This window comes from Apaloderma vittatum, unplaced genomic scaffold, assembly GCF_000703405.1.
Source record: "Apaloderma vittatum isolate BGI_N311 unplaced genomic scaffold, ASM70340v1 scaffold17560, whole genome shotgun sequence".
Lineage (NCBI taxonomy): Eukaryota > Metazoa > Chordata > Aves > Trogoniformes > Trogonidae > Apaloderma > Apaloderma vittatum.
In genome coordinates, this window is record NW_009696391.1 from 1 (window position 1) to 27,497 (window position 27,497).

At 42.0% G+C, this 27,497-nt stretch overlaps 1 protein-coding gene across 1 annotated transcript; it reads left to right on the forward strand.

The window, feature by feature from the left end:
* Positions 1 to 1,787: 1,787 nt before the first annotated feature.
* KLHL32 (kelch-like family member 32) lies at positions 1,788 to 17,500 on the forward strand (the record flags this gene model as incomplete). The annotated part of the gene is made up of 5 exons (XM_009874690.1): positions 1,788 to 2,514; positions 11,063 to 11,121; positions 13,528 to 13,720; positions 15,454 to 15,548; positions 17,339 to 17,500. Coding segments are annotated over 5 exons (1,236 nt in total), but the record flags the coding sequence as incomplete, so codon positions are not given.
* Positions 17,501 to 27,497: the final 9,997 nt, after the last annotated feature.

A 27,497-nucleotide genomic window follows, 5' to 3' on the forward strand; every position in this document is an offset into this window, starting at 1 on the left:
CCCCTAACATTCTGTGATTCTGTGAAAACGACTTGGTAGGAGGCACCTGACATATGAATTTGGTGCATTTAGAACATGTGAATATAATGCTTAATGATTTCAAGTTCATAAACACTTTCAAATGTATTTAATTAATGCCTTTTTTACTAATGTATCTAAATACACGTAGCTAACGCACATTTTGAAACTCAGTAAGTGTCAAGCAGAGGACTTTGTCCTCATCTAGAACTAGTCAATGTCTTTGTTAATGACTTGGATTAAAGCATAATATGGGGTTTATGTTTTCAGACAATCAGAAGGTGGAATGGTCTTCAAGCACTTCTAGAAATAGTAGGATTGAGAATGGTCTTGACAGATTGGAGCAGTAGCCTGAAGTAAATAGAGTTCAGTAACGACAGAGAAAACGTGATGCTTTGTGGAAGTTCTGCAGAAAAGAGAGATTGGAAAAGTCAGAAGCTTAAACATGAATCAGCAATATCACAGTGCACTGACAAGTCTTGTGTAGTGTTGTACAAACAGGAGCAACATAGATTTATTAGTCAGAGATCCTTCCCATCTATCTACCTGCTACTACTACATCCTTAGGAGGAAGATTATATCCAATTTTCAGCAGCAAATATTAAGAAAGAGGAGCATTTTCGTAGAATACAGCAACAGAGGTTTAGAAAACGTGACCCAAGATGACTGAGATGTTTTTTTTTCATTCAGAGAAGAGGGAGCTGCAGCATGTACAAAATGTGTCAGAGGTAGAAGAGAAAAGGAAGGCGGGAAACTGCTTTTCACCCTACATGGGTGGATCTTTTTCTAGGATTGGTCTTGGAGTTCCTGAGCTCTGGAGTATAAACCCAAAGATGGAAAATGGAGCAATGAGTTGAAGGATTTTAGAGCTCCTGCATAGACAAAAGAAAAAACCTGAGAGGATAGCTGAGCATGTAAATTTTTATTCTGAGGGAGTTTGGATATCTTCATCACTGGAGTTTTTCAATAATAACTTATACGACATCTCTGAAATATTTTACGCCCTTTCTAGGCTTGTTTTAGACCTGGTTGGATTCAATATGCTTTAAGTAATTTAAAGGCTATGTTTAATTTTGGCTGTTGATACCAGCTGCAACTGCTGAACAATTTTAGAGTCTTCCTTGTTGTTTTCTGTCAATCCCAAACCAGTAGAGCCTCTTCTCTGCTTCTTTCTTCTCTCACTTGATTTCTGATCCCTTTACACCTCTCTTCACTTTGTGAATAAAATAAGTGAAGAAGAAAGAAAAAGTAAAAGATTCAGGATGTATTTTTTCAATTCCTTTAATATTTTGTCACAAATAGAATGAAACTTGGAGGGGAGAAAGGGCTTTTCTTTCTGATTGTCTAACTGTAACCTTACTTTTCTTTCTAATGTAGCTGTTGGTGTCCAGTGATCCCATAGTCCCCACATGTACATTATTGCTCCAGCAGCTTTGATTCTGGGATATTGTGGTCTCCTACAGCACCACTAGCATTTTGCCCAGGAGGAGTGTTGCATAGCAGTATTGCAATCTGATAATGCTGTGAAAAGTCTTTAGGGGAGCTGGTACAATGCAATGCTTTTATGTGTATTTTAGGTGGAGTTTTAGTAGGTATCTTATGTTGAGTCACGTGCTTTCATAACTGCATTTTATGTGGATTGGTATCACCACTGAGGCAAGTACATGGCGGCTCTTGGAGTGCAGGCGGTTTTTAACAGATCAAATTTTGGCAGAATTGCACGCAAATAATTGGTGTCTTGTTCTTCCCTTCTTTCCCCCAACTTTTAGCTGGCTGTGAGGTGGTTGGAACACAGCTGCCGCTACCAGTACATGGATGAACTTCTCCAGTATGTCCGCTTTGGCCTTATGGATGTGGATACACTGCACACCGTAGCTCTTTCTCATCCTCTCGTCCAAGCTAGTGAAACCGCAACCGCACTTATCAATGAGGCCTTGGCTTACCACCAGAGCATCTATGCACAGCCAGTTTGGCAAACCAGAAGGACAAAACCTCGCTTCCAGTCAGACACTCTTTACATTATCGGCGGGAAAAAACGGGAGATCTGTAAAGTGAAAGAATTGCGCTACTTCAATCCGGTGGATCAAGAGAACGTTCACATTGCAGGGATCGCGAACTGGAGCGAGCTGGCGCCTATGCCTGTCGGGAGAAGTCACCACTGTGTCGCTGTCATGGGAGACTTTCTGTTTGTAGCTGGCGGCGAGGCAGAGCACTCCACGGGGCGCACGTGTGCCGTGAGAACCGCCTGCCGCTACGACCCCCGCACTAACTCTTGGGCAGAGATAGCTCCGATGAAGAACTGCCGGGAGCACTTTGTGCTGGGAGCAGTGGACAAGTACCTCTATGCAGTAGGAGGCAGAAATGAATTGCGTCAGGTGTTGCCTACGGTGGAACGCTATTGCCCCAAGAAGAACAAGTGGACCTTTGTACAGTCCTTTGATCGATCGCTCTCGTGCCACGCAGGATATGTGGTGGATGGTCTTCTTTGGATATCAGGTAGAAAACGTTTCACATGGTTTGAGGTATTAACAAGATATCAAAATACTGTCTTGAATGAAATTAATAAATCTTCTTTGGTGTCTATGTCGTGATAACTTTCATCTTAGGAGATGGATATTTCAAAGAGTTTAAGCCTGGGAGCATACAATCAAGCCTAATTAGAAATGTGCGAGCATAACATGCCTATACAGTATTTTTTGGCTGCTAAATATCTTTCTGTGTTTCAAAGCTGCATATATCATACACATTACCTCCAGTTGCCATTCATAAATCACTGTGAATTGGAATGAAAATGCACGTTTGGACAAATTTCAAGTGGAATATTCTGTGCGCTTCCTAAACATGAAGAAACAAGACCCAGTTTCTGTAGTGTGATCTGGTAACACTGCATTTATTCCTGGTAACAGAATGGAGAATTAAATGCTTGTTGGGTTGTGTCAATCCAGGGCTTGAAGGTGGATGTAGGAATTGTTCTCACTTGCTCTTCTGGATGTACCAGACCATGATGACCTTTGTTAGAAATCATGCACAGCTCTGGCTGTCGATAACAGTTGCAAAGGACTGCCTGAATGTAATCATAGCCTTATGGCACAGATAGATCAAAGTATAGGCCGTGTGTCTTAAACCGGTATATCATTTGCAAGTTAGTCCGGTGCACTTCGTATTTTACACATGCACATTGACAGGACTTGAGGAAATTGTGTTGTCAGTCTTTGTAGTGGCATTAGTTACTTTGGAATAAGATCGGTGCTGTCTACAGGAGATTTGACAGAAAAATATCCATCTTTTAGTACAGGAGTGTGTCATGAAAGGTTATAAAGTTGCAATATTTATCAAGGAAGTTAATGAGGAAATGGGGCCAGCCCTTGAGGAAAATGTTCTGTGATTTTGTGATTCGCTGTAGATACCCTCTGGGAATTTTGGTACGGTCTGGGATGCCTCTGGTGAAAAGATAAATGTGTGAATGAGAGATTAAGTTAGCTACTTAGGCCTTTCCTGTGCTTCTCAAAGTACGTCATTTAGGTTAATGGAGCAACTTGCAGACATACCTTTCTGCCTGTATGGATTAAGTGTCTTATGGGAATGGTTTCCCAAGCATTGGTGGGGGAGGTAGCAGATACCTACTTTTATGTGTAGACACTAAAATAATGAATTTTAAAGCATGACAGAATGCAGAAAATCACCAGGATTCCTAGCAGGTGCTTTGAGTCGCTTTCTTCAGCAACTGGTGTTGAAGGAGTCTTGTGGAGTTTGTGCTGCGTGTTAATCCTGACGGGTGCACACAGTGGGCTTTGAGACCGAGCTATGGTACAAAAACAGGGTTTCTGCCGGAGGATGCCAGCTGGGCGTGTTCAGAGCATTACTCTGTTTATTCACTACCTTTCCTATTTTATCAGTGGAGAGAGATGTGTGTCTGTGATGTGGCTTACATTTGTCAGTTTTTCATTTATGGAAAACAAGACTTTTTAGGAAATGGTCTTAAGCATATTCATATAAAATCACAGAACAAGCATTAGAAACATCCGTCAGCATGCTCCAGTACGTGAAAAAAGTCAAATATAGGACTGGTTGAAGATTGCTTTTAATCACTCCAGATATATTAGAGAAAGGAAAATTATGCTGTGCTTAGTTACTTAAGTTAAATGCCTTTCTGTGTGTGTATATACTATCGACATTTATATAATGAAACTGTGATATTGTATTCAAGGATGTGCCTCCAATACAGCTGTGGAATCAGAGGAGGAGGTAAGTGGAAGCCTATTGGATGAACTCTTTAAAACTAGGCACAGCAACCAGAAATATTTTATTGGTATTGTACAATTTGTATTTGAAAATGCTACCAACATAACTTCTGTTGTAAAGCTGTGATAAGGAGCAGTGTTTTGACAGTGGAATAAGACAGGACTTTCCAGTTCTAGTTTGTATAGTTTTGAGAAAATGCTTGGCAGGTTTGACTTGCTAAATTCCAACAGGTTAATTATGAAGTATGAGAGAATGTACTACGCAATACTTCAGTAGAGTATTAATCTGAATTATGTACTCACAAATTGAAAACTGATTTCTGTGTATTGAATTGAGTTATTTTAAAAATAAAAGTAGATGGAAATGCAGTAACTGTAGCTAGCTTTCTATTATTAACTGCTTAGGGCCAGAATGTAGCTAACTGTATGTGTATATTTGGGGGCAGGGGAATAGTAGAGAGAGATGTTCTGTTGTTCCAAAAATGCCAGTAGTCCCTGCTGAAAAAGTCCACTGTTCATCATGAAATATAAGGTGTTAGCATAAGAGTAATCAGTAATGCAGAAGGGACCCTAATTTTGAAGTCTGTGGCCTAAAATTAAATAATTTTAAAAATAGTCTAAGTTAGGGATGTTTCTGAGGTGTATCCCTGCTGCTTTTTCTGGGAAATACGAGTCATCGGCAAGAGCTCTCCAAGTCAGTCTGCTACAACCAAGATAAGCATGAAAATATGTCCAGTTTTTTAGTAAGTGAATAAATTAAAGAGTAAAAATAAGTTTCTAGCCCTTGTGTTTGTGGAGGGAGTCATCAAAACATGGCCTGCACACCAGCTCTTTGCCCACTCAGTAGCCAAAGCATCAGTGCCTCTGCTGCAGCGCCTTGTCTGCTGAAGTCTGGGCTAACCAGAAGCTGACTGGACTTGAGGGGTTACTGTTTTTACTATTTTGGGGATTCATTTGCAGCTTTACTTTGCTGCTCCTTTGGAACAAATATGAGAGCGAATCCAATATAACAGAGCATAAAATCACGGCAAAGGCAGCAGGGAAGGGGAGCGTGCTGAACAAAATACAGCATAAGCATAAGCGCACGCTGATGGTAGGAGATGGGTGGCTGATGTTTCAGGTGACAGGACTCCGTAGCTGCCACCACCGCTTTGGGATTTTTAACCTGCCAGAAGGCTCAGAGAGAGCCTTCTGCTCTCTGCAAAATAGTCAGACCCTCTGGTCAGCAAGACTGGGCTCAGCTCTTGAGGTTTCTCAGCTCCGTATATTGTGGAACATATTTTTCTGTCTATTATTGTTTTTTCTCGTCTTTTTAATTTTTTCACAGCCTGCATTTTATTTTATTATTTTTTAAAAGTAGTTGAGAATTCATTAAAGCAAGTTTTCTGTACTGACAGTACAGCATTGGGCAGATGGTTTTGAAATTTTATAGAAAGATGTATCCTGCAGGCCCCAGCTAACATCTGACACCGTGACCCATTTCACAACCGAATTGTATGCCACATGCTTGAAAAGTGAAGTATTTGAGCGGAAGAGAGACAAAATGCACGAAACCCTTTAGAGTTCAACATTACTAACAATCGTTCCCTATAAAAACAGGGTAATAATTTCCATAAGAGTGAGAACTTGAACTTTGCCCCTTTCCCTGCATTCTCCATGGTGTGCACACGTCAAACTGGAGACCGACTTTTCTGTACCCGTCACCTTCCTCTTCCTTTATAGGCGTAGTGCCCCTGGGGACAGAGAGGGGCAGGGAACCTCTGCCAGGCAATTCAGCTCTGAGCCATTCCTATCCCTGCAGCTGCGGGTAAGGAGGCCTCCCCTCCACCTCAGGTGCTCAAGAGATTAGCACATGAAATGTCTTTACTAAACCCAAGTATTTCGCTGTTGTTTCACAGAGGTTCCAGTTGCCTGACCTGAAGCCCCTCAACTAAAATCACATCTTGACATGCACATGGAAACTCCGGGGGAGGATATAAACAAGCCAATCGTATACAACAGCTTTGTATTTCACAGAATCACCGAATGTTGGGGGTTGGAAGGGACCTTCAAAATATTTCATTGTCATTTTGGCCACGGAAATGGTGGAGATCACATACCTTGGAGAATTATTCTGAATTTGCAAGTGGTTTGAGGTGGAAATTATTATCTTAGTATCAGTATGCTGTTTGTTGTGAGGAGAAGAATTTTTTTTTTCATAGTAAACACCTATAAACCACTTTTATGAAAATAGATCTGGGATAAATAGGATTTACAGTGTCTGAACAAACCAAGTTTTGTGGTGCAGCTGGCACAGAAATTACCAGGGGCAGGGAGTTAACAAGTATGTAAAAATTGGCCCAGTCTTTGTATATGGAACAGTGTTTCATTATTGTTGTTGTTGTTGTTATATCTTAATGAAGATAATGGATCTTGCGCTTTTCAAGCATGGAGATTATAATTTTGATGCCATTGATTCTTCATAGATTGAATATAAACATCAGGCTTTAATGATTTTTTTTAAAGGACAGGAATCCAACAACCCACAAACAAACTTGGGCTCAGCTCTTTGCAGCTGGATGGCATCTGGGGGTGGAACAGTGTTAATTGGAGCTGCTGTTGGCATCTGCCAGGGGACTTGTTAGGGTGGGAGAATGTGCTTCAGCTCAGCTGTCCCCTCTGCACCTGGGCCGGCTGACTAAAAGGCAGCCTGCTCGCATGTTGAAGAAGGATTATCTCGTGTTTAACACACAGACACATAAGAGGGGAGAGATTTCTATTTTAAAATAGCAGAGCACCTTGGGGCGCGTGTCATGAGTTTCTATAAATTCCCTGGATTTGCTGGAAGGAGTACACGTGGGAGCTCTTTGCCAACATGTAGTTTTACACGTCTCTCAGTGAACTCGGATTCACGCACGCAGCCTAGCACTTGGGGACTTCGGAGAGAGTTGTGAGATTTTCTGGGGGATTTGGATTTGATGAGTTTTTTCGAGTCATCTGGGGGTCGTACTAGGACATGGTATAAATATGGATTATAAATTTTCAATTGGGAAAATGGTGTTGATTCTACTGCCTCCAACTCTTCTCTTTCTGGAAGCATCTTTATTGAAGGGGTTTTTCAGTGCAGTTTGTGGACTTTTGAGGGGACTGTAACAATCCAAAATATTTCCCATGTATCAGTACTAGCTGGACAAGGTGAGTCTTGGAATTCTCCAGCAACTTCCTCATGTCGAAGTTGCTGAATTGGGAATGTAAGGGTCTTGGAGGGCTTTAAAAAGCAGGCTTTAAGGCCTTCGGGGAAGTGAGGAGCAGTGACTGTGGCAGTATAAAGACATTGTAAACCCAAGGGTTGGATGCTGGCTTTCCGTGAGTGTGTCCTCATGTCTCTAAGAGCAAGAATGACACAAGCTTGTCCTGAGGGTGCTCCTTGCCTCCCAGAAATGCTCGTCCTTGGAGCGAGCTGCTCATATCAAGTGGCGCAATCATCGCTCTCTTTATAAAACCCGGCAGGTGCTGCCTGGACTGTAAATTTTCTGTCATTTACCCAGCCAGACATTTTTCGTCTCTTTCTTTAACTGGTGGGTTACTGCCATGTTAACTGTTGTTGCTTGATACCAAATTGAATAGCATGTTTGTATTTTTAAATACTTCTTTTCAAGTCCTATTATGATGCTGCCTTTTCTTGCAGAAACGCTGCAGAGAAGTTTTAGAAACTACTCCATTTTTTTCTGAGATGATATGTGTTATTCTTAGTAATTTAAACTTTTTAAACTCTTCTTTTCCCCCCTATTTTTTAAGAGACGTATTGCTCTTCTTTTGCCCTTTCCTTGCTGCCTGGAGTATTTTTTTTTTAAAAAAAAATAGTTCAAGAGGACATTGCAGACTTGTTAAATTTGAATTTTGGCAGAAAATTTTAAACTTTTGCTATAGCACTTCAAAGTTAGGAGGAACTTGAGTTTGAAAATTGATGCAGATATAAGATGGCATATTTAATGACAGATGTATCTATAGAACCTGTTAAGATGCAGATTATCCCCCTGGGGAGGGGAGATCAAAACTGCCAATCTATAAAATATACTTGTTAGGGGAAGGCATGGAATCTATCTCTGCGAGCACTTTGATTGCAGGGGACAGTGTAGCAGCATGTGGCATCATAACCTAAGAGCAGACAAATCAGCTTGATGACTTTCAAAGCCAAGAATACTGCTGGAGGCAAGGGTACTCCAGTCTAGAAGAAATTAAAACATATAGAGACTGTTATTAATTCCAGATCTATTTTTGTGTAGTCAAATCTGTATGCAAATCCTTAGCATCTCATTTTGGCAGATTAATCTAAAAGTGAAGAGTGGTATGTGAAGGGAATGTAATGATAAAACACCACAGATGAGCAATATTGCAGGGGAAGAAATGTAAGCTGTGCACTTGATACGAGGAGCTCTTTGTGAAGAGAGGCAAATAATTTTGCTTATTTGATTATTTCATTATTTTATGAGGAAGCAACCTCCTCCTTCCTCATCTTCTTGCACATCTTTCCCCCCAAACTAAGGTGTCCTTTCTGAATGGAAACACATGTCCTAGTGTTGTGCTTCAGATACATCTCCTGTAGTTTTGCCATTCTGGAAGTAATCATCCAAATAACTGTGCTTTTTATTTTACAAAATACTAATCTGACATCTCATTTTTGGAACATTCCACTAGGAGCAAAAATAACTGTGTAAATGAAAATCAAATTACAAAATAGGTATTGGAAAAGATTGTTTGGTGCTTGTGGCTGATGGCCACTAACACTGAAGTGGCACAACAGCGTAGAGACAAATAACAGATTGTGAAATCAGACTTGGGAACAGTCACTGCTTTCCAATGTGTGTTCTTGGATTTGTGCTTCCCAGGTGCTGTGTCGGGCAGCGGGTGGCACAGGGTGATGGAAAGACCCCATCTCATCTCCGCTGTTGCTCAGCCTGTAAGCGCCTCCCAGTTGGGAGCTTGTGCTGCCGCCCATGCATAGGGGCCCCAGTACAGGCTGGTGCTGGTGGAGGTGCACCCAAATAATGGTGGTGTTCCTCCCTGCTACTGTGGTTGAGGACAAGACTCGAATAGATTTGTCTGTACTTTCTGCGATCCATCGGTCAGAATCTCACTCAAGTTATTTGGAGTGATCAGAAGGTACATCTGTGTTAGCAAGTAGCTCAGCCCGGTAGGAGCAGATCAGCAGATGGAGCTTTGGTGTTGAGTTCTGTATGTCCACTCCATGTACAGCTCACCTTTTTTTTGCTTTGGGCTAGATTTATTCTGGTCCTCTGGATCAAATGTTCCCAGTACTCACGTGGTACAAAGCCATCCAAAAGACAGGTTATTATTTTGTACCCTTATGCCCCATTAGGAGCTGGAGCACAGCTGGTGCACATCTGGAACAGAGTTTCTGGTTTAGCTTGAATGCACACCAGTCCCACTCTACAGCCTAAAATGACACATGAAAGGTTGGGGAGTATGGCTCTGAACCAAAATGCTGAGTTAGTTGCAGCTGGAGGCTGCAAAATGAGGATTCCCCAGCACGGGGCTGTGTTAGCACTGGTTGGGAATGAAAGAAAAAAACAAACAGCAGCGTTGGTAGGTCTGGGCCACAGCTCATCCAGCAGGAAGGAAAGCCGCTCTGCACTGCTGCTGTGTCTGAAGCCAGGGGATATCCTCACAAAAAAAGAAACATCAACAAATGTAATGACAGGTGGAATTCCTTCCTCTGATTGCTGTGGATTTTGTCCATCAGTGGCACGTGCTGTTAAAACTGTGATACAGAAGGTCTAGCGATACAAGTTTCACTGGTGTGTAGCCACTGGCATGACCTGCTTAGGTCCAGACCTTCTGGTAGGAGGAAAGCTGAGGTACAGCTTGCAGGCGTTATTTCTGGTCCCATCTACCCATGGGCCTGGGGTGGTGACAGAGGGGCAGCTGGGACCTGTGGCAGTGCTGCAGTGACCCCATGTCCCCAGGAAGCTTGAGCACACTCGAGAACATCCAGGAAAGATTAGAGACTTGAGATGAGAATTTTCCACTGGTTTACTCAGCTATATTTGCCATTTAAACGCAATTAGAGAGCGGGATGATCAGGCATTATACAGTGTTGAGGTAAATAGTTGGTTTGTGGCATCTGCTGGGGTCAGGCTCTATTCTGGGCTTTTCTGAAGTACTTTATACGTTGTTTTCTAAATATTATTGAAAAGTAAATGGTAGTGTTGTTTCTGGTTGCTACGGAGGAAACTCCCAATGTAAGTCTATACCTAAGCCAGGAGATGTTCTCTCTATAACATGGAGTAAATACAGGATTTCCATCATATATCCAGGTGAGCACATTTCTACTTCAGCTGGCAGTGGTGTCCCACGTCACGCTCCTGGTTAGGCAGAGATTCTCTCCAACCTCATCCTCCTGATGCAATCCCACCTCTTCCTCCTTCAAACTGTGCCAGACAGCGCACACTTCTAGGAACAGGGAACGGTTTTATCTTCATGTTTTCATGATAGCTGAATGTGCAGTCATTTATAAACAGATCAATTCTATCTCATTTTTAGCCCGTAGAATTAGCTTTAGAAAGGAAGCACGTGGTGAGGGTGTTTGTTGTTGCTATTTGGTGTTTCTAGATGTTTGGCAAACGTGCTACTTATTACCTTGTAACCAGATTAAAAAGTGCAGTAGAATGTAAGCATAAGTGGCAGTATGCAATGTAATTATGTCAGCAAATGAAGCCCGGAATTGGTTATTTTCCTGTACCTGATCTTGGTCCTGGTTTTGCTTATATCAAAAAATGTAACCTGTGTGAACTCTTTCACAGGAGGAGTAACAAATACTGCACAATATCAAAACAGGCTCATGGTCTATGATCCTCAGCAGGTGGGTGTCTGTGCTGTATATGTTTTGCTGAAATGTTTTGCTTCAGATAAGTCTCTTAGCAAATAAATATAATAATTTTGTAAGGCTAGAAATGCTGACCATTTGAATTAGTGGTGTTTTAAATTCACTTTGTACTGATGCATGAGTTTAACAGAATAATGGAGACACTGACTTTGTATTACGTTTTTAAAGTCTGTAGGCGTTTGAAACAGATTAAATACACAAATGTGTCTTAAATCCCCTGTATTTAACAGTATTTATTTTGCGCATTCTTCCCCCCCCTCCCCATAATCCAGCAGCCCTGGGCAACGAATACTCAAAGTCAGCGTCACAAAACTGCTCCTTGTTATTGGCATTTCTGCTTTGAATTGCATATATGGGCTTTTTGTCTTCCGCATACTTTCAGAACTAAGCTACCTGGTCGTGACTTACTCTGCTAACTGCAAGGGTGTCTATCATTTCATTACCCAAGCACCTAAAATATCTTTTAGGGATTATTTCATACATTATGTATGTGTTTTGATTAGGTTAGCATGGCTCAGTAACCATTTCAGAGGGTTAGGGCATGGTTATGCCCTCTTGCTTGTATTAGGAATTAAAAGTCCTAAGCTTGCAATCAGAGTTACATAGCCTGATTTACACCCACGTGGAAGAGTATTGACTTTTCTGATTGTAGGATAGGGGCTTTGATTGCTATATTTGGAACCAAACTGTGCCAGGAGATATTTCTGTGTGGTTCCCATCGACTTTTTAAAGCACAGCACACACAGTTCCTTTAGCAGAAAGCGGGCAATGACACACCTGCCTCTTGCTTTTTGAGGTGCAGTTTGAGGCACTGATTATACAGATGCTGATCCTGTCCTAAATCCAAGTTGTAATTACAGGCAGCAACCTTAATTTGCTTATGCGGAGGACATGTATTTAGATATTGTATCTCTGCTGTATATTTTTTACTTTGATCTTTACTTGCTGATGTGAAAGTTGCCCCCCCAAAACACTGGTGGCAGGGGCTACTTCAGCGTGCCGTGCCGACAGCGAGAAACCCGGCGTGTAAAGAGTTACCAGGGAATTGTGCACTCCCGCTCTTCAAATGAGGTCCGCTTCGTGTTTGTACACACGAGCTCTTTTTAAAAATTCTGCTGGCATATTGTTTACGGTGGGTACTGGAAACCATCACATCTGCTTGCATCTCGCACAGAATCTCAATAACTCCATCATTCGGCACCGGCGCTTGCTTCTGCGCGAGGCCTTTGTGGCGAGTCGATAATGCCTGCCATCTGCCACCGAGCACACAGCTACCTGCCAACAAGCCGGCTGGGGTGACCTCTGCTTCCCCACCACTGATTAGTATTCACACGCCGGCTTATTAGAAATGACCCCACCAGGCCCCTCTGGTTCTTTGCCTTTGCGGCGCTTTGCGGCTCACCTGGCAGGCACTGCAGCAGAGGAAGCTAAAGATATAATCAGGGGATGCAGGCAGGCTTTTGCAAAGCAGATGGTGTCTATAGTCTGGTGTTAAGAGACCGGACTGCTAATGCAAACATTAATGCCTAATATTCGACCGTTACGCATGGAAATGTATAGCTCTATATTGCAGAGGTTAAAAGGCAGCAGTATTAGAGACTCGTGAGTTACTGCACATGGAAAGCGAAGGATTTCCTCGCGGATTTTTACTTCCTCTAAATAAATTAGTCTCTCACGTTGCCAGATTGTTTGATTTGGTAAGCGTAGTGGGAGCAATTGCTTTCTTAGGTTTAAAATACTGGGCTTTAATCGCTCTTCTTCTGTGTCCTCTTGCCCCTCCCCTGAACAGGTAAAATTCTTGGATGTTGTTAACCAGGAAGAAAAACATGCCAAAGGACATTACTTTGGTTTAATGCTAACCCTCTCTTTGTGGGTACTTTACAAATACATGAGTCATTCTTTAGGAAATTATTTTTCCCTGTTGCTTCATTCCCCAAGGATAAGATCAAATAAGCTTCTGAATAGCGAAAGGTAGAAGAATGTCTCTTTTCTCATAACAGAGCTAGTTGGGACAGATAGTTTTAGCACTGTATACAAAGGAGACATCTAATAGTCGTGCTTAAGGAGGATTTGCCACTGAATGATAAAGAAGGAAAAAAACTTTGAAACCTGATGAGCTAAACAAAAAACTACAGTGCAAGAAATACCATGAAATTAATGAATGTAAATGAGAGAACTGTAAACCGCTTGTGGAAAGTTCTGTGTATCTAATCAGTGTTACAGCCAACGTGTGTGTTTAACACATGGACAACAGAAGTATATACACTTGTGATTTCTGGCCAGGGATAAGGAGAATACCAGTAACATGCTACTGTTACTGTGTGACTACTACAGGGATGTCTTTGAGCCGTGCTAAGACAAGTTCTCTCTTTCTCTTTGCAGAATAAGTGGTTAAGCCGTAGCCCGATGCTGCAGAGGAGAGTGTATCACTCCATGGCTGCTGTCCAAAGGAAACTTTACGTGCTCGGTGGGAATGATCTCGACTACAACAATGATCGAATCCTGGTTCGGCACATAGACTCCTACAGCATAGACACCGACCAATGGACGCGCTGCAGCTTCAACATGTTGACAGGCAAGTACTGCACACCAAAAGGGGCTACTATTAAAATATACCATCACTTCTTTTCCCATTAAATGAACTTAGTATGTGGAACTCCGTGACTTCGCTGCAATTGCTTCCTGTTTAGGGACCATCTTCAGCCAACGCGACACTTTCAATTACTGTTCTGTCTTTCAGTGTTCTACAAATCATTTGTTTTAGGACATCGTAGACTAAATTTTTAATAAGGTGCACATAAATTTAAAGAAAAACTATTTTGCCATAGTGTTACCAGTACTTATTTTTGACTCTCCAAAAGCTTGCCTGCAGTGATAGATTTAGCTCCCTCTCTGAGTGTGCAACAGGCAGGTGTATCTCTGCTGTAATATCTTTGTAGCGCTTTCTGCTGGCATCATAGGGCAAAGCTTCCATTGAAATCCATTAACTGTCACTTATTTCTAAATAGTGTCCTCTTAACAAATTACCCAAAAGAAGATGTCCTCATTGGAATTCTGTCAAGGTCAGGGACGAGTTGAGTGGCTCAGTTAGTTACAGGATCTGTAAAGTTGTTCTTGACTGTCCTTAGGAAGAACCATTACAGCAGCAACTTGAAAAGCACTGCAACTCTGTCCAGCCCCCTAGTTCACCAAATTTCATCACAACCTGATAAATTCCCAGAGATACTACCCCCTCGAATCCCTGGGAGAGACAGACATGTGACACTTTCTCAGAGTAGCACCAACAGTAGCTTTGCAGAAAAGGATGGTTTTCCAGAGTGCAACAACATGAATGTCGGGGCCATTCTCTTGTGCAGCAAACTTGGAGCTCAGTTGGTAACAGTACTGGCTGCCAAAAAGTTTCAGCGCAGGCTGCTATAGGCGTCCTAGAACGGAGCCTACCTCTCTTTTCATCCTTTTCCATTTGGCATTGCGTTGATTTCTGAGATCTGTGCTGAAAAGGATACAAAGCATGTTAAGAGCTTAACTAGAAGCTCAGGATAGCTAGAAACACCATGTCAGAGAAAGGAATGTCTGACAAATAAGACAGTCACCTTATGGCATTTTCCTCCTGGTAGGTTTAAAAGCTGCTCTACTGGCAACTTTGATCTTTAAAATATTGCATTGGGTTTCTTAATCTCTGGGTTGATTAGTTTTGGTGTCAGGATATTGGAGCGCTTCATGGACATTGGGGAGGGTGGCATAGATTAAAAAGGAGTTCCACGTTGTCAAACAGATCGTTTTTATATCCCTTTTGCTCTCCAGTTAATTATTTTATTTTATTATCTGGAGGAATTGACAGCCTTTGAGAAGGTCATAATCTGATTTGCAACTGCAAAAGTACTGGCACTGCAGGCAGGGGGTGAACAGGTATGGGCAGAACATGAGGGACGCTCAGCTCTCTAACTGCACGTGCCTGTTTGGACGTTCATATGCGAGAGATGCTGGGAGGCAGGTGGAGAGCTCGCCTGTCACCTATGGAATACGTACGTACAGAAACCTGTGCCATTGAGGAGACAGCAGATGGTGCCCTGCACCGCCTCAGCTTATTGCTTATCTGGGGTATTTCTCTCGCTGGCACCGTACGGGGCTCCTGCAGAGAGCAAAGAGCAGCCCTCGTGTTTCACCTTCATTCTTATGTGTTGTGAATTCTGAAATAGTCAAGTTACTACCAGGTGCGTTTACGTCCTATTACAGAACTCCAGCGTCCGGTGTTAAAAGGGTTAACTAAACACTGAAAGTGGTTTCTCTTTCCTTTTTTTGCTTTAGGTCAAAATGAATCTGGAGTCGCTGTCCACAATGGTAGAATATATTTAGTGGGCGGCTATTCAATTTGGACAAATGAGCCTTTGGCGTGTATCCAGGTGAGTGATTTAGGTTTCTTTTAAAGTCTTTTCCAATGATTTTGCAAGGATACATTTTGCACAGAGGTTATTCAAAAAGGAAAATGCACGTGAAGTGGAGAGTTGAAGGTTGTTTCTTACGCAGCAACTGAACTTGCATAAACACAGAGAGGAGATACTGCAATATTAAAAATATTTCCAGATGAGCCAGTAGATGCCATTGTTCTAAGATATAATAGTAAAAGAGGTTGAGGAGTCTCTCCTTTCGCAAGGATTGGGTAAAATAATGGGTACATATTCTCAGGTTACACAAGCCAGTGCAAAAATAAAAGGGTTGCAAAATAGATGATGGGGCATGGCCTAATAAGTTTTCAGCCCATCTTGAGATTTTTATTTTTTCTGGTTTCCAAGCTGTATTTCTGAAGAGCAGCCAGAGTTAATGAATTGTCCTTTGACAAAGTTCAGTCAGCCTGCAACCTGCCCTGGCGCTTACTGCTTCAAAGCTTGAATGGAAGTTTTTTGATCCCTGCTGTAGGCTATAGATTGTCCAACAAACTCATCTGCTCTCTCATCTTGTGTAAAAGCAGCTCGCCTGTAGATCCGTGGCTTTCTGATATTCCTGTGTAGAAATTAGGAATTCTTACCTTTCTGCATGTTTCCAAGTGAAGCAAATCTGCATCACTGCTTTGTGACCAGCTGGACAGTTACAGGCAGCAGCTCTTGTTTGCATCTCAGTTTCTGCACTTTTGCTGATAAACAACATTTTCATTAACTTCCAAGTTTTGGGATTTTAGGATTTCACCTCCAAATGGTGCCATAAGAGTAGAAGTTAGGCTTAGCACAGATGTCAAGCTGTTGGTCTTAGAATGAACACTTATTAGCTTGAGTTTGTAAGGAATAGATCCTGCAACATAAGCAGCTAAAACCATGTTCTGGTTATGCTATAATTGTGTTTTACTAAGTTCTTGGATACCACACCTAACAATTGCTGTTGGAAAAGGTCATTCCTACTGGCCTGGACAAGCACTGGCTGACATACAGTGCTTCAGATGGAGTAACAGCACACTGTCAGGGTGGTGACTGGACTCCACCAACACACTTGTTTATAATCACCAGGTACTTTGCCGTATTGCACCTGGACTAAAATCCTGCTTAGTGACAAGTGAAAATGATCCTGGGATCTTCCTTTCTTCAATGGACATTTGTCCACATCCTCAAACTGGTCATGAACTGGCAGCCTGCCCAAGACAGTCCCAGCACTAAAGGGAAAAGAAGTACAGTGAGCGCTTTGGCAGAGATGTGTCTGCTGCTCCTTCTCAGCTGCTGGCAGCGTGCCTGGCTTTAACCAGCAAAACTAGCCCTTTCATCTTTCGATTCAGCAAATTTGAGGTTGCTCTCTCCTTTTGGAAGAAAAGAAAATCTTTTTCCATATATCTTCATTTTCTTGAAGTCATTAATTTATCTGGCCTTTCCAACTTCCATAGAGCTCCCTTGCTCCCTTTATACCACCAAGCTGAGAAGTGACTCGTACTCCGTGCTAACAGCAGCACGTCTGTGTGAGTACCCTGCTTGCATGGTTGCACCTTCTGCTGCCAGGAAGAACATCCTCCAGCGTCCCTGTCTGCTGCCGAGTGCCTGCACTACCATAAGATTTGCATGATGAGGACAGCAGATCCATAAACAAAATCTAAAAATTATCTGAAACTACCTTTCTCTTGGAATTAATAGAACATATATGTGGGTTGGGCCAGCAAATTTGTTTCACCTTTCTCCTGTGATCCCTGAAGTATTTTGTGTGCTTTGACTTGCAGGTGCTGGACGTTAGCAAGGAAGGGAAGGAAGAGATATTTTATGGGCCTACGCTCCCCTTCGCTTCCAACGGAATAGCAGCATGCTTTCTTCCAGCTCCTTATTTCACCTGCCCCAACCTTCAGACTCTGCAAGTGCCTCACCACAGGATCGGCACAATGTGAGACAAGGAACGTGCGCTTCATAAAGCCACATGTGAAGGAGGAAAAAAGCCCAAACCCTATGTATGGAAGGGTTTCTCTGGGTTACTGAGAAGACTCAATCCACACGCGCTGCTGCTTTACCTTCACACATTTGTCTTAAAGTCAGATCACGATGGGCAGGAAGGAAGCTACAGAAGCTGCCCGCAGTTTCTCTCCTCTGCCTCCGATGCAGAAGTATTTACATGAGAGCGTCTGGCATTTCTGCTGGTGACTACTTGCTACCTGTGTCTACTTCACCTCCTTATGCAACTTTGGGAGTCATTGTGAATGCTCTTAGCTCCTCCTGGGCTGCTGCTCTCTGGAGTCTGTACGTTCAGTTGTTCACCAGTGGCACTTTCCAAGCTGATTGAAAGCTCTGTTTATGTTGACAAAGATGATATAATACTGTGGTAATTATGCAACTTACTCGAAACCTTTGGCAAAAAGAATAACAAATCTCTTGACTTCCAATTCCAAACTCCATCGTTTACAGTTTCTCATTTAATAGTACTTCATTTGAAATTTAAATACTGCAAAGCAGATTAAAACAAATATAAAAACCAAACCAAGCCCTGTAGTATAGGAGGAACAGATAAAAATTGTCTCAGCTGAAAGACACAAACACCAAAGCCTCATGGTTAAACCCAAGTCTGAACGGAATGTGTTTGTCTGAGAATCTAAAAGATCATTTGGGAAGTCATTTACCAAGGTCCACTATCAAATAAATGTTACCTTCTGTCATATGATCAATTCCTTCTGACAGCTGCAGTCCTTTAATGGTGGAGAACAGCCTCTTTACTGTATAATTAAAATGTGCCATTTACTTAATATTTTTAATATCCAGTTTGCAAGAGGTCACCACATTTACAATTATCAATGAACAGTCTCATTTTGTCCAACATATGGTCCCACAAATCACTGGTCTCCAGAGGCTGAACAGGTGTAGAACAATGTCAATATTTATTTATTTATTCTTTCAGTTTGTATAGTGTGTCTCCATTCTGGGCTCCAGGCATATGCCAGTTCACAATAAATACTCTAACCTGCTATATTTTTGCTTTGCTTGGCTACTGCAGCCTGAGTCTCTTATTTCTGTGTTTTATTTACATATCTAACAACAACTTCAATGTTTGTAAATATTAACCAAGCATGTAATTAAATCTCTTTCTATTTATGATTTATGGGTACTCTGCACTTCTCTGCTTTACCTGCTGATCTGTTCGCTGCCGCCGTGCTGCTCTCTGAGCAGACCTATGAAATTCCTACCAATGTTCATGCAAATGCCAAGTGCAGAATATGCTGCAGCGTGAGCCTGCGCCTGCTGGACAGGAACAGGTTTGACTTTGTCCACTGAGCAGTTTCCAAATCCAATCCGTCTTTTAAAGGTCTGGTTAGAGATACAGGGTGGTGAACTTTCTCACCGTTTCCATCACTAGCAGGGGAGTGCATTCACGGAACATCGCCTTTCCTTTTCCACTAATTTTCAGGTTAGAAAGTTTTGTGGGTTTTTTTGGTGAGCTTTCTCACTCTTGTTGCACAGAGAAGAGCTGCAGCTGCACAGTCGTCGCCTGGCACGCTATCGTGAGTGTTAACAGTGTCTCCTTCTGCATACAAAATAAGCCTACATGCAGATAGTACTTTTCTCTAACGGTGTGGGAGCTGTATGGGCTGTACATCGAGATTGTTCTGAAATTCTTTGATCTCCTGGAAATCAGAGTGCAAGGGTCAGCTCTCCCAACAGGCCATTTACACTTGAAAACCTGACTGTTGCCCTGCACTGGCTGCAGGGCCCAAGCCTGGCAAGTAAAGTTCTCTTTATGTGTGACTTGCAGGGACACGTTTTCAAGAGGAGGGCAGCTAAAATAATCAAGTGTGTATGCAGAGGTCCTTGGGGCTTTGAGCCTCATCCTGGAGGTACTAGACGAGGTGAGTGATGAGCTTTCGCTCTGGGTGCAGAACTGACATACACTTCCTGTTTTGTCATGCTCAGAGAATTAATTTCTCAGCCTTTGTAAAGCCTCGTGCGTTTCCAGACAGTAGCGGAAAGCATATTTTGTATGTCTCAGTTCTGAGGCTTTAATTCCTAGGCCTCATAGCTTACCACAGCTGTAGTTATGAAATAATTTCTAAACTGCTCTATCTGGAAGAAGAAGGGGAGGAATTACGATGAGTCTGGCTGTTTCCAGGGCGGCAGCAGCAGCAACTTGCAGCAGAGGCTGGGGTTTGGGCAGCGGAGGTGGCAGCTTCCTTACGCAAAGCAGCATGTGCCTCCTGCTTCAAGGACTGAAAGGCAGGAGTGTTACCGTGTTTGTTCTGCCCATTAGATGCTTTTACTGTTTCGGTTGTTATCACCAATTGTCCGTACTGGTGAATAGCAGTTTTAAACAGCTGTGCAGTTGCATTAAATTAGTTAAGGGTAGCAGAGCCTCAGGACGACACATATGCTCCTCATAGTGTCAGGATTCTGCTCTGGCTCTCAATCATCGGGCTCCCCTGATGACAGAGAAGTCTTTCATAGTAACCTCTTGGCCCCTACATTTTTGTGCCAGGCTTTCCTAGCTGGGTCTTTCTGCTTCTGTTGCAGGGCCAACAGGACATACGGGGGTGCTTTGCTGCACCTGAAGTCAGAATATGCCACACAGCCCTTGCCAGGTAAGGAAAGAGATGATGATGATGAAGGAAAGAGAACAGGGTTCATGTAAGAGCTGGTGCCAGCAGCAGCTCTGCTCTGGCTGAGAGGTCTCTGTTAGGGAGGAAGCTGTGGTGGGACAGCAAGACTGGCTTCACCTGTAGGCAAAGGTTGCATAGTGAGCTGAAGCTTCTGAATGAGCATGTCCTTGCTCTGCCTTTTTTTTTTTCTTATAGCTTCCCTTCTGAAACTGCACTAGTTGCAATCTCTTTTGTGCGAGCTTCACATCTGCCTCTGCTGCTCTGTATTTTGTACCCTTTTTTTTTTGGCAAATATAAACCTCTGAACCCAACCTTTGTCCCTACCCAGCCTACCTGTTTTGGTATGTACCCCTAATATGCAGTTGAGCTCTGTTTTTCCAGAGAGCCTTAAAGCTGCCCATAATGTTCCCACACTGGATGGTTCTGTTCTTGTGTCAGATCAGCGCAGCATGAGAGCAGCTGCCAACACAAGTCACTTGGGTTCCCAGGAAGGTATCAACGCAGGTTGCAACTGGTAGGAACTCGCTTCAGGAAAGAGTTGTCCTTAGAAAGTGAATAATGCAGCAGCAGTTATTTGCTGTTGTTTGGAACCCAGTGTAATTCTGTGCTCTGAATTCCTCGGATTTGCAGGTTAAAGCTACTTACATCCACAACCAGGCTTTTGGGTCACAAGGTCTTGAGAGCTGTACTGACGAACCATCCTGTGGTCTCCTTTTTTTTGGGCCATCCTCCTAACAGTAACATTTCTTCCTTCACACAGCATACTTCACCTTTGATTCCTAAGATGTGTTGCCAGCTCTTAGCTATAAATAACCACAACGGCAATCAGCTGCTTCTCATTTTTTAGCTGGAGAAAGGGGCAATTCCCACAATCAGCAGCACCAACAGCCTCTTCTGCCCCTTTGGTCTCTCTTGAGCATTTGACACTCAAGTGCTGACCAAAGGAATGCTTACGGACCGGCGTGCAGCAAATCGGCTTCTGTGCACTCGCAGTTCTGCAATCCTTGCGTTTCTACTCGTGCCTTAGGATTTTCTTCCTAACTTAGCAACTTCTGGGGAAAGTACCCGACTCTCAGAATAGTTCAAACTTCTGTAACTCTTTTTCTTCTAAGTTTTGCCTTCCCCCGTTACCCTCCCCCACACCTGTACAGGCATTTAGTACATCAGTTGCAGAATCATGGAGAAATAGATAATTGAATATTCACACATGCAGAAACAACACAGGCAGAATGTGGAACAATGTGGAAACAAGCGCAAAAAGAGGTGGCATCTGTTTATTGAAAATTAGAATGTAGAATAAATTAAGAGGGCAAGGTTAAAACACTTCAGCTGCAGGCAGAGTTTGTAGGGGAGGAAGACTTTGCAGGAACTTTAGCACATATGACTAAATAAAGGGCTTATATGGTTTTTATTTTTTGCAAAATGTTTGGCTGTTGGGTTTTTTTTTCAATGACACATTTTAAAGGGGAAAAAAAGTGTCCACATAAAGAATAGTTTTCCAGCAGAGATGATTATATATAGTTGTTGTTTCACAGCAAGGCCAGAATTAAAATGCTTAAACTGTTAACTCTTGCTGTGGGTAGATCAGGCTATGGCGCAATGCTTCAAGTACTGAAGAACAGAGTATTTTTGGCAATACCCTCAATTCACGTAAGTGAATGCTGTGCTGATTTTTTCCACAAGTGCCCATATGGGTCACGTTGGCCCCTTCTAAAAAGATTAACCAACTTAGCAACCTTCCATTCTCAGTGCCTGTTTGGGTGACATTCTACAGGGAGGAGTGTAGATCCAAGGCAGCGTCTGATGGACTAAAAAATGTGGTGAATTTGGTTGTGACATTGAATTACTCTGCTGGCATTCCTCAAGGCTGACAAAGACACCACACTATGTACACAGGGTCTGTGTTTTTAATTTTCTTTGTTGTTCTATACATACCATCACATTTTGTGTGTTAACTCTACAAAAGGTTTACCATTTTAAAGCTGATGAAGCAGACAAAAGCTGTATCCTAGTCATTCATTATAAAACAAGCTTAATTATGCTAGGGCATATTGACACTGCATCAGATTTTTAAATCTTCAGCATAATTTTATAACCATTGCTAACAGATGGGCTGATTACACTGAATTAAAGTTTTAAGTAATAGTTAAAAATTATAAAATAGGACTAAACTGAAAATACTCATGCATACATAATTTTTTAAAGCCACTGAAGGAAGGAAAAACAGAACACGGGAAAACCTCTTTTCTGTTTCCTGAGGGAAATACATTGCATTTAGGTGGCCAGTTATCAAAGTTCCTTAAATGACTCTGTAAGTAGTGTATGCTATTGGCAGCTCCTCTTCCGTGCAATTACAACAGATATGCAGAACCTTATTCTTTCTGTAGGTCTGCTGCTCTATTCCAGCATAAAAGGCGTAAATTTTTCTATTTCAGAGGCTCTTTTATTGAAACAAGTGCCTTACCACCCCCCTCTCTTTTTTTCTTTTTTGTCATTGAAAATGAAAGCAGGGAGCAATTTAAATTACCATGTTCCTGCTCTTTAATAACAATAACAAATGGGAAATTCCTATAAAATAGAGGGACAGCCTTGTGGGACTAATGGAAGTGGCGTGTGAATTTTGACCAGAAAGTGTCTTCTTTTTTTTTCTTTTTTCCCAGTTATCTTTTTAAGGTTACTAAAGGAAATATAAGCCAGACTTTCCTCTCCCTGCCATTGTTCATAACGCACTGGACATCTGTTTCATATCACAAGGATGATAACAGGTCAGAGGTGGTCAGCATCCTGAATTCTGGAACAAGGAAAATATAAAACCGAAGTATTTTCTATTCAGCTCTCAATTCTCTATATTGCAAAAAGAAAAGGGCACAGTAGTTCTCTTATATCCTGGAACAGTCCTCTGGCCAATGAGATCGGGGTAGAAAATGCTCACAAAGCTCACATCTGCTGTACTTTATCCAGGCCTCCTGTCAACGTTATGAGTGTTTCAAAATGAAAGGAGAGGGTGGGCACAGACCACGCACCAGCACTGGGAGAAGAAAAAGCTGACTGAAATTTAATACTTTCTTAAAACTCCATTGACGCATGGTAAGCCCATAGTTAGAGTAATTGATGTTCAAAATGGTTTGATAGCACCAACTTTATGTATGTATATATATATATTTACACTGGGAGTAGGACCAAGCCCAGGTGTTGAACTTTCTCTGAATTTCATTAGGTGCTCTAGTTAAATCTTTACTTGAGGCCAAAAAAAACCCCAAACCTGCTAAAAAGCATGGAATTATAAATGGACGCTTATGGTGGTCTTGTGTTCATGTGGAGATTTCAAGTTAGTGATCGCCATACCAGTATTCATCAGGTAAATGCACGTGTCTCTAATGCGGTGTGGTTGGACAGGTGCTAACTGAACTGTTCTTCCTAGAATTCAATTTTCACTGTGCAACAGAATAGCTTTGCAAATCCTGGAAATCCGGATTAGGCCATTGATCTAAATGGGACCATCCAAATGGGCGAGGCTCCCCCTGCACAGGTCTGCATCCACACATGAGACAGAGATCCTGCTCTCTAACTGCCGCATTTTCTGGGAAATGGTAGAAATGGCAATTTCTTTCTAGAACAGCTTGAATGACTGCACACAAAAATCCTTCAACTGTTGTAAAATTGTAATGCAGCTGCTGGCTGAGAGAAAGAAATGTGTGTGCAGGCTGAGTTGCTTGCTGAAGTCGCCGAGATCCCTAGCAAATCCGAAATCCTCAGGTCATCTACTGCAAGCACCTAATTTAAGGTCTGGAACTGTGGCCCCACTGGCAAACCAATTCACCCAGCTGCTGCTGTCAGGAGTTGGTGACTTCCAAATGTCAGTTTCTGTTGGCTTCTCAGCAGAGATAGTATTAATTACCAGTCTTTCTTATTAGGAATGGAGCGAGGCTCAGTATACACCTCTAGGATGGTGGTCTTGGGGCATACCTGGAAATAATCACAGAGCCGGGGCATGATCCTCTTCCTGTAATCACCAATCTTTGTCACGGACTCACAGGAGCCTTGCTTAATAGCTTTCCTGTGAGCCTCACCTGGGATAAAGTGGAAACCAGGCACCTGATCTCTCTATCTTACTTAGGGGAGAGCAGGCCATCCTGCAAAATGGATCAGAAGAGAAAGACATCTGCCCAGCATTGGTGAAAGCTTTTGGTAATTCATTGCCATTCATTGCTTCTCAGAAACAAAGACCCCCCCAAACTGTGAAGCTGAGCAAGGCAGTCACACACCTGCAGGCTGTGCTCTGCAGAGGATTTCTGTCCTGACGCTCCCTGGATTTCTCCCTATACAGTCTTGACAACAGATGCCTGAAATTGCCTGTCCCAGCAGCTACCATGCAAAGAGACTATGAGCTCTCATTGAGCCTTTGGGCTTGGTATGCGACTGACCAATAACACCAGAAGTTTATACCAGTTCCAGTTCAGATTTAAAATGCTTACAAAGCGCCCATACACACTGGCAGGAAAACTGCTCAGAAGCAAGTGGTTTAAACCAGTTCAACATCAGGGAGTTGCTGAGGTGCTCAAAATTATTCTCACCTGCTGTCCAGTGCCACTGCACACTGAAGGACCTGCTGGCTAAAGCCTACGGTGATGTTTTCAGCTGCCACAGAGCCAAGCTCCCTGTGACCAGGCTCCCTGGCAGGACTAACAGCTGCGTTGCTTCTGCTTTCACACTTCTCCTGCCCTGCGTACAGGGCCCAAATCAGACGCCTCAGCACAGCCCCACTGATGTCAGCTGTGAACAAACAACTGTGGGGATGAGTCTCACGTGGTAGGAGAAGCGGACAGCAAGCCTGGCAGGGGACAAGTTGCTTCCTTGGACAGTGCTTAGGGTTCCCACGCAGCAGCAGGTTGATATCTTGTTTTCAGATCTGCGCTTTACCTGATTTACAGCAAGACTCTATCCTATAATTTATTAAGCAAAGTGAAGAGGCTGACTTTGCATCTCTGCGCAAATGAACTGCTCCTATCAGTGGTAGTAACCGGTGTAAAAACTTTCCAGGATCTCCTTCTCTTTTTTAGAAGCAGTCCTCCATGCATCATCTAAAGAAGCTGGACGTTTGCACTGTTTTTAGACAAAACTGTTCATGTGTAAAACAATACAGAAAGCTTCAGTTTAAATAACATTCAGTGTCCTAAGTAGCTTTTATACAGACAGCATCCAGTAAGATGTAATACATAGTTTCTTTTAGTTCGTGGTGGTTGTCAGTCCTTACTTTTTCCATATTGTACTTAAAATCCACACTTTCTTCTACCCTCCTATATGGTTCTGGACTGCTGTTTTGATACATACTTTTCAAGTCAGTCTAGACTAGCACTCCACAAGCTTTTGTCTCATTAATATTATCAGAACTGTCAGTCACATCCGCAAAAGCCCACACCAAATAAGTAGACCAAACCGGCTTGCCCACTTGGCAATGGCTGATGAACACGATAAAGTGCTTTATTTTTTTGTCGACATGAACTTTTTGACAGAGAAGAATGATAATTTCCAAACTGTTTAAATTAGTTTCTCATGCCCCAGGAACTGCTATACATTTAAATAATACCCTGCTGTTTTTTCAAACTTCCAACCACTACAGATATTATTAAATATGTCTTTAACAACCTACTAAACACATCATTAAATGTTTTGTTGTAATATCTGCTTTATCCTTTAAAAGTCAAGGTTTTACTTTCAGAAGTAGTACTACAGTCAGACATCTTCTGTGTGCTAGGACTCTAATTTCAAAGATATCTCTATCAATGTCTATTGGAGAGGTTACAATTTTTAATTTATTTTTTTAAAAAAAACCCCCGCTTTTTAGAACCACAATCCTCCTGTGATGAATAAAACTCCTCCCAGGTAGAGAAGCTTACAAGAAGCTTACAAGAATGCAAGTTCAGTAAGTCACTTTTATAAAGAAAAGAATCTCCATGTTCTGCACTATTAAGTAGCCGAAAGAGCCTTTTAGTTACTGCATTATCTGAAGTAACGATAGCTGATTTAGGCAAAAAGATTATCAAGCTCGACTTGATAAGATTACTGTAACGAAAGAGAAGCTGCCCTGAACAAGATTTTAGGGATTTTTGTGGAGCTATTAGATACAGAAATAATCTTTCCTTCCCATTAACAGCATCAAGTTAATATCTGAACACCTTTAAAAGTAAAGCAGCCTGTTCTCCAGCGTTGCCATTAAAGGCAAACTTAGAACTCCCCAAGCCCAGTAACGAGCTGCAGAAATACAGGTTACTGAGGGAAGTGAAAAATGTGAATACCATTGCCATTAATGAAAATTTCCTGAGAACTCTAGAAAAAGAAATAGTAGAAAAAGTTGAGAGCTAGACCTGTCCTGTAAAGACCCAAAAGGTCATCCATATCAGAGCAAAATATTTGAAGGATCCAACTTTCCAAGAACAGGAATAATTACTAGGCTATGATCAAATAGAATAAATTCCCCGAATGAGTATTAACTTTAGAAAGCTGTCCGCTCTTTTCTCTCACACCTTTTACATCTAGTCTAAGTTTAACAGTCTCATGAATAATAAAAAGATTGTGGGATCACTAGAAACTATGGGTAAATTTTAAAAACACAGTATTTAAAAGTAAGACAACAGGAGATCAGAACCTACCTGTTCTTAGATTACCCACAAAGACAACAGAAGAGATTTTACACTGGAATCTGAAAGACTTTAATATTTTAATACAGGTGAAATGTTAAGACAGCTATATACATTTTGTGCAACATTTACACAAGCCCTCCCTTAACAAACAACAGCTCTATCATACTGGGGCAACTTCTGATGAATGTGCTGCGTTCAAAAAGCTCAGTATTAGAGATCATTTTTTTTCCCCTCATTCTACTAAAATAATAAATTAGAAATTACAAAGTTAGGATTTTCTTAAGAACATACTGAATAAGATTTTCAAAAATACAGTGCTAGGAGGGTCAGGTCTTCCTGACTTGTGAAATTACTTTGCTTCTTTGAAAACCTACCTCGCACGTTGCAGTACAGGCTCTGCTCATACAGGCATTTAAACATGTAACAAATCTGATATATATCTTTCAACTGCTATTCAATGATATATCAAGGTTTACTCTTCAGAGGCACGGCAATATTCAAATATCACAGAAATTATTAAAATTAATACGTAACTTGGAGGAGAGGGGAACCAATCAACAAAATTGAGAAACATATTGCTATCGTAAAGAAACAGAACTTAGCTTTGTGTTGTTGAGAGCAGTTTTAAGTACTGACAGTGTCAGAACATTCAAGAGGAAAGGATTAAT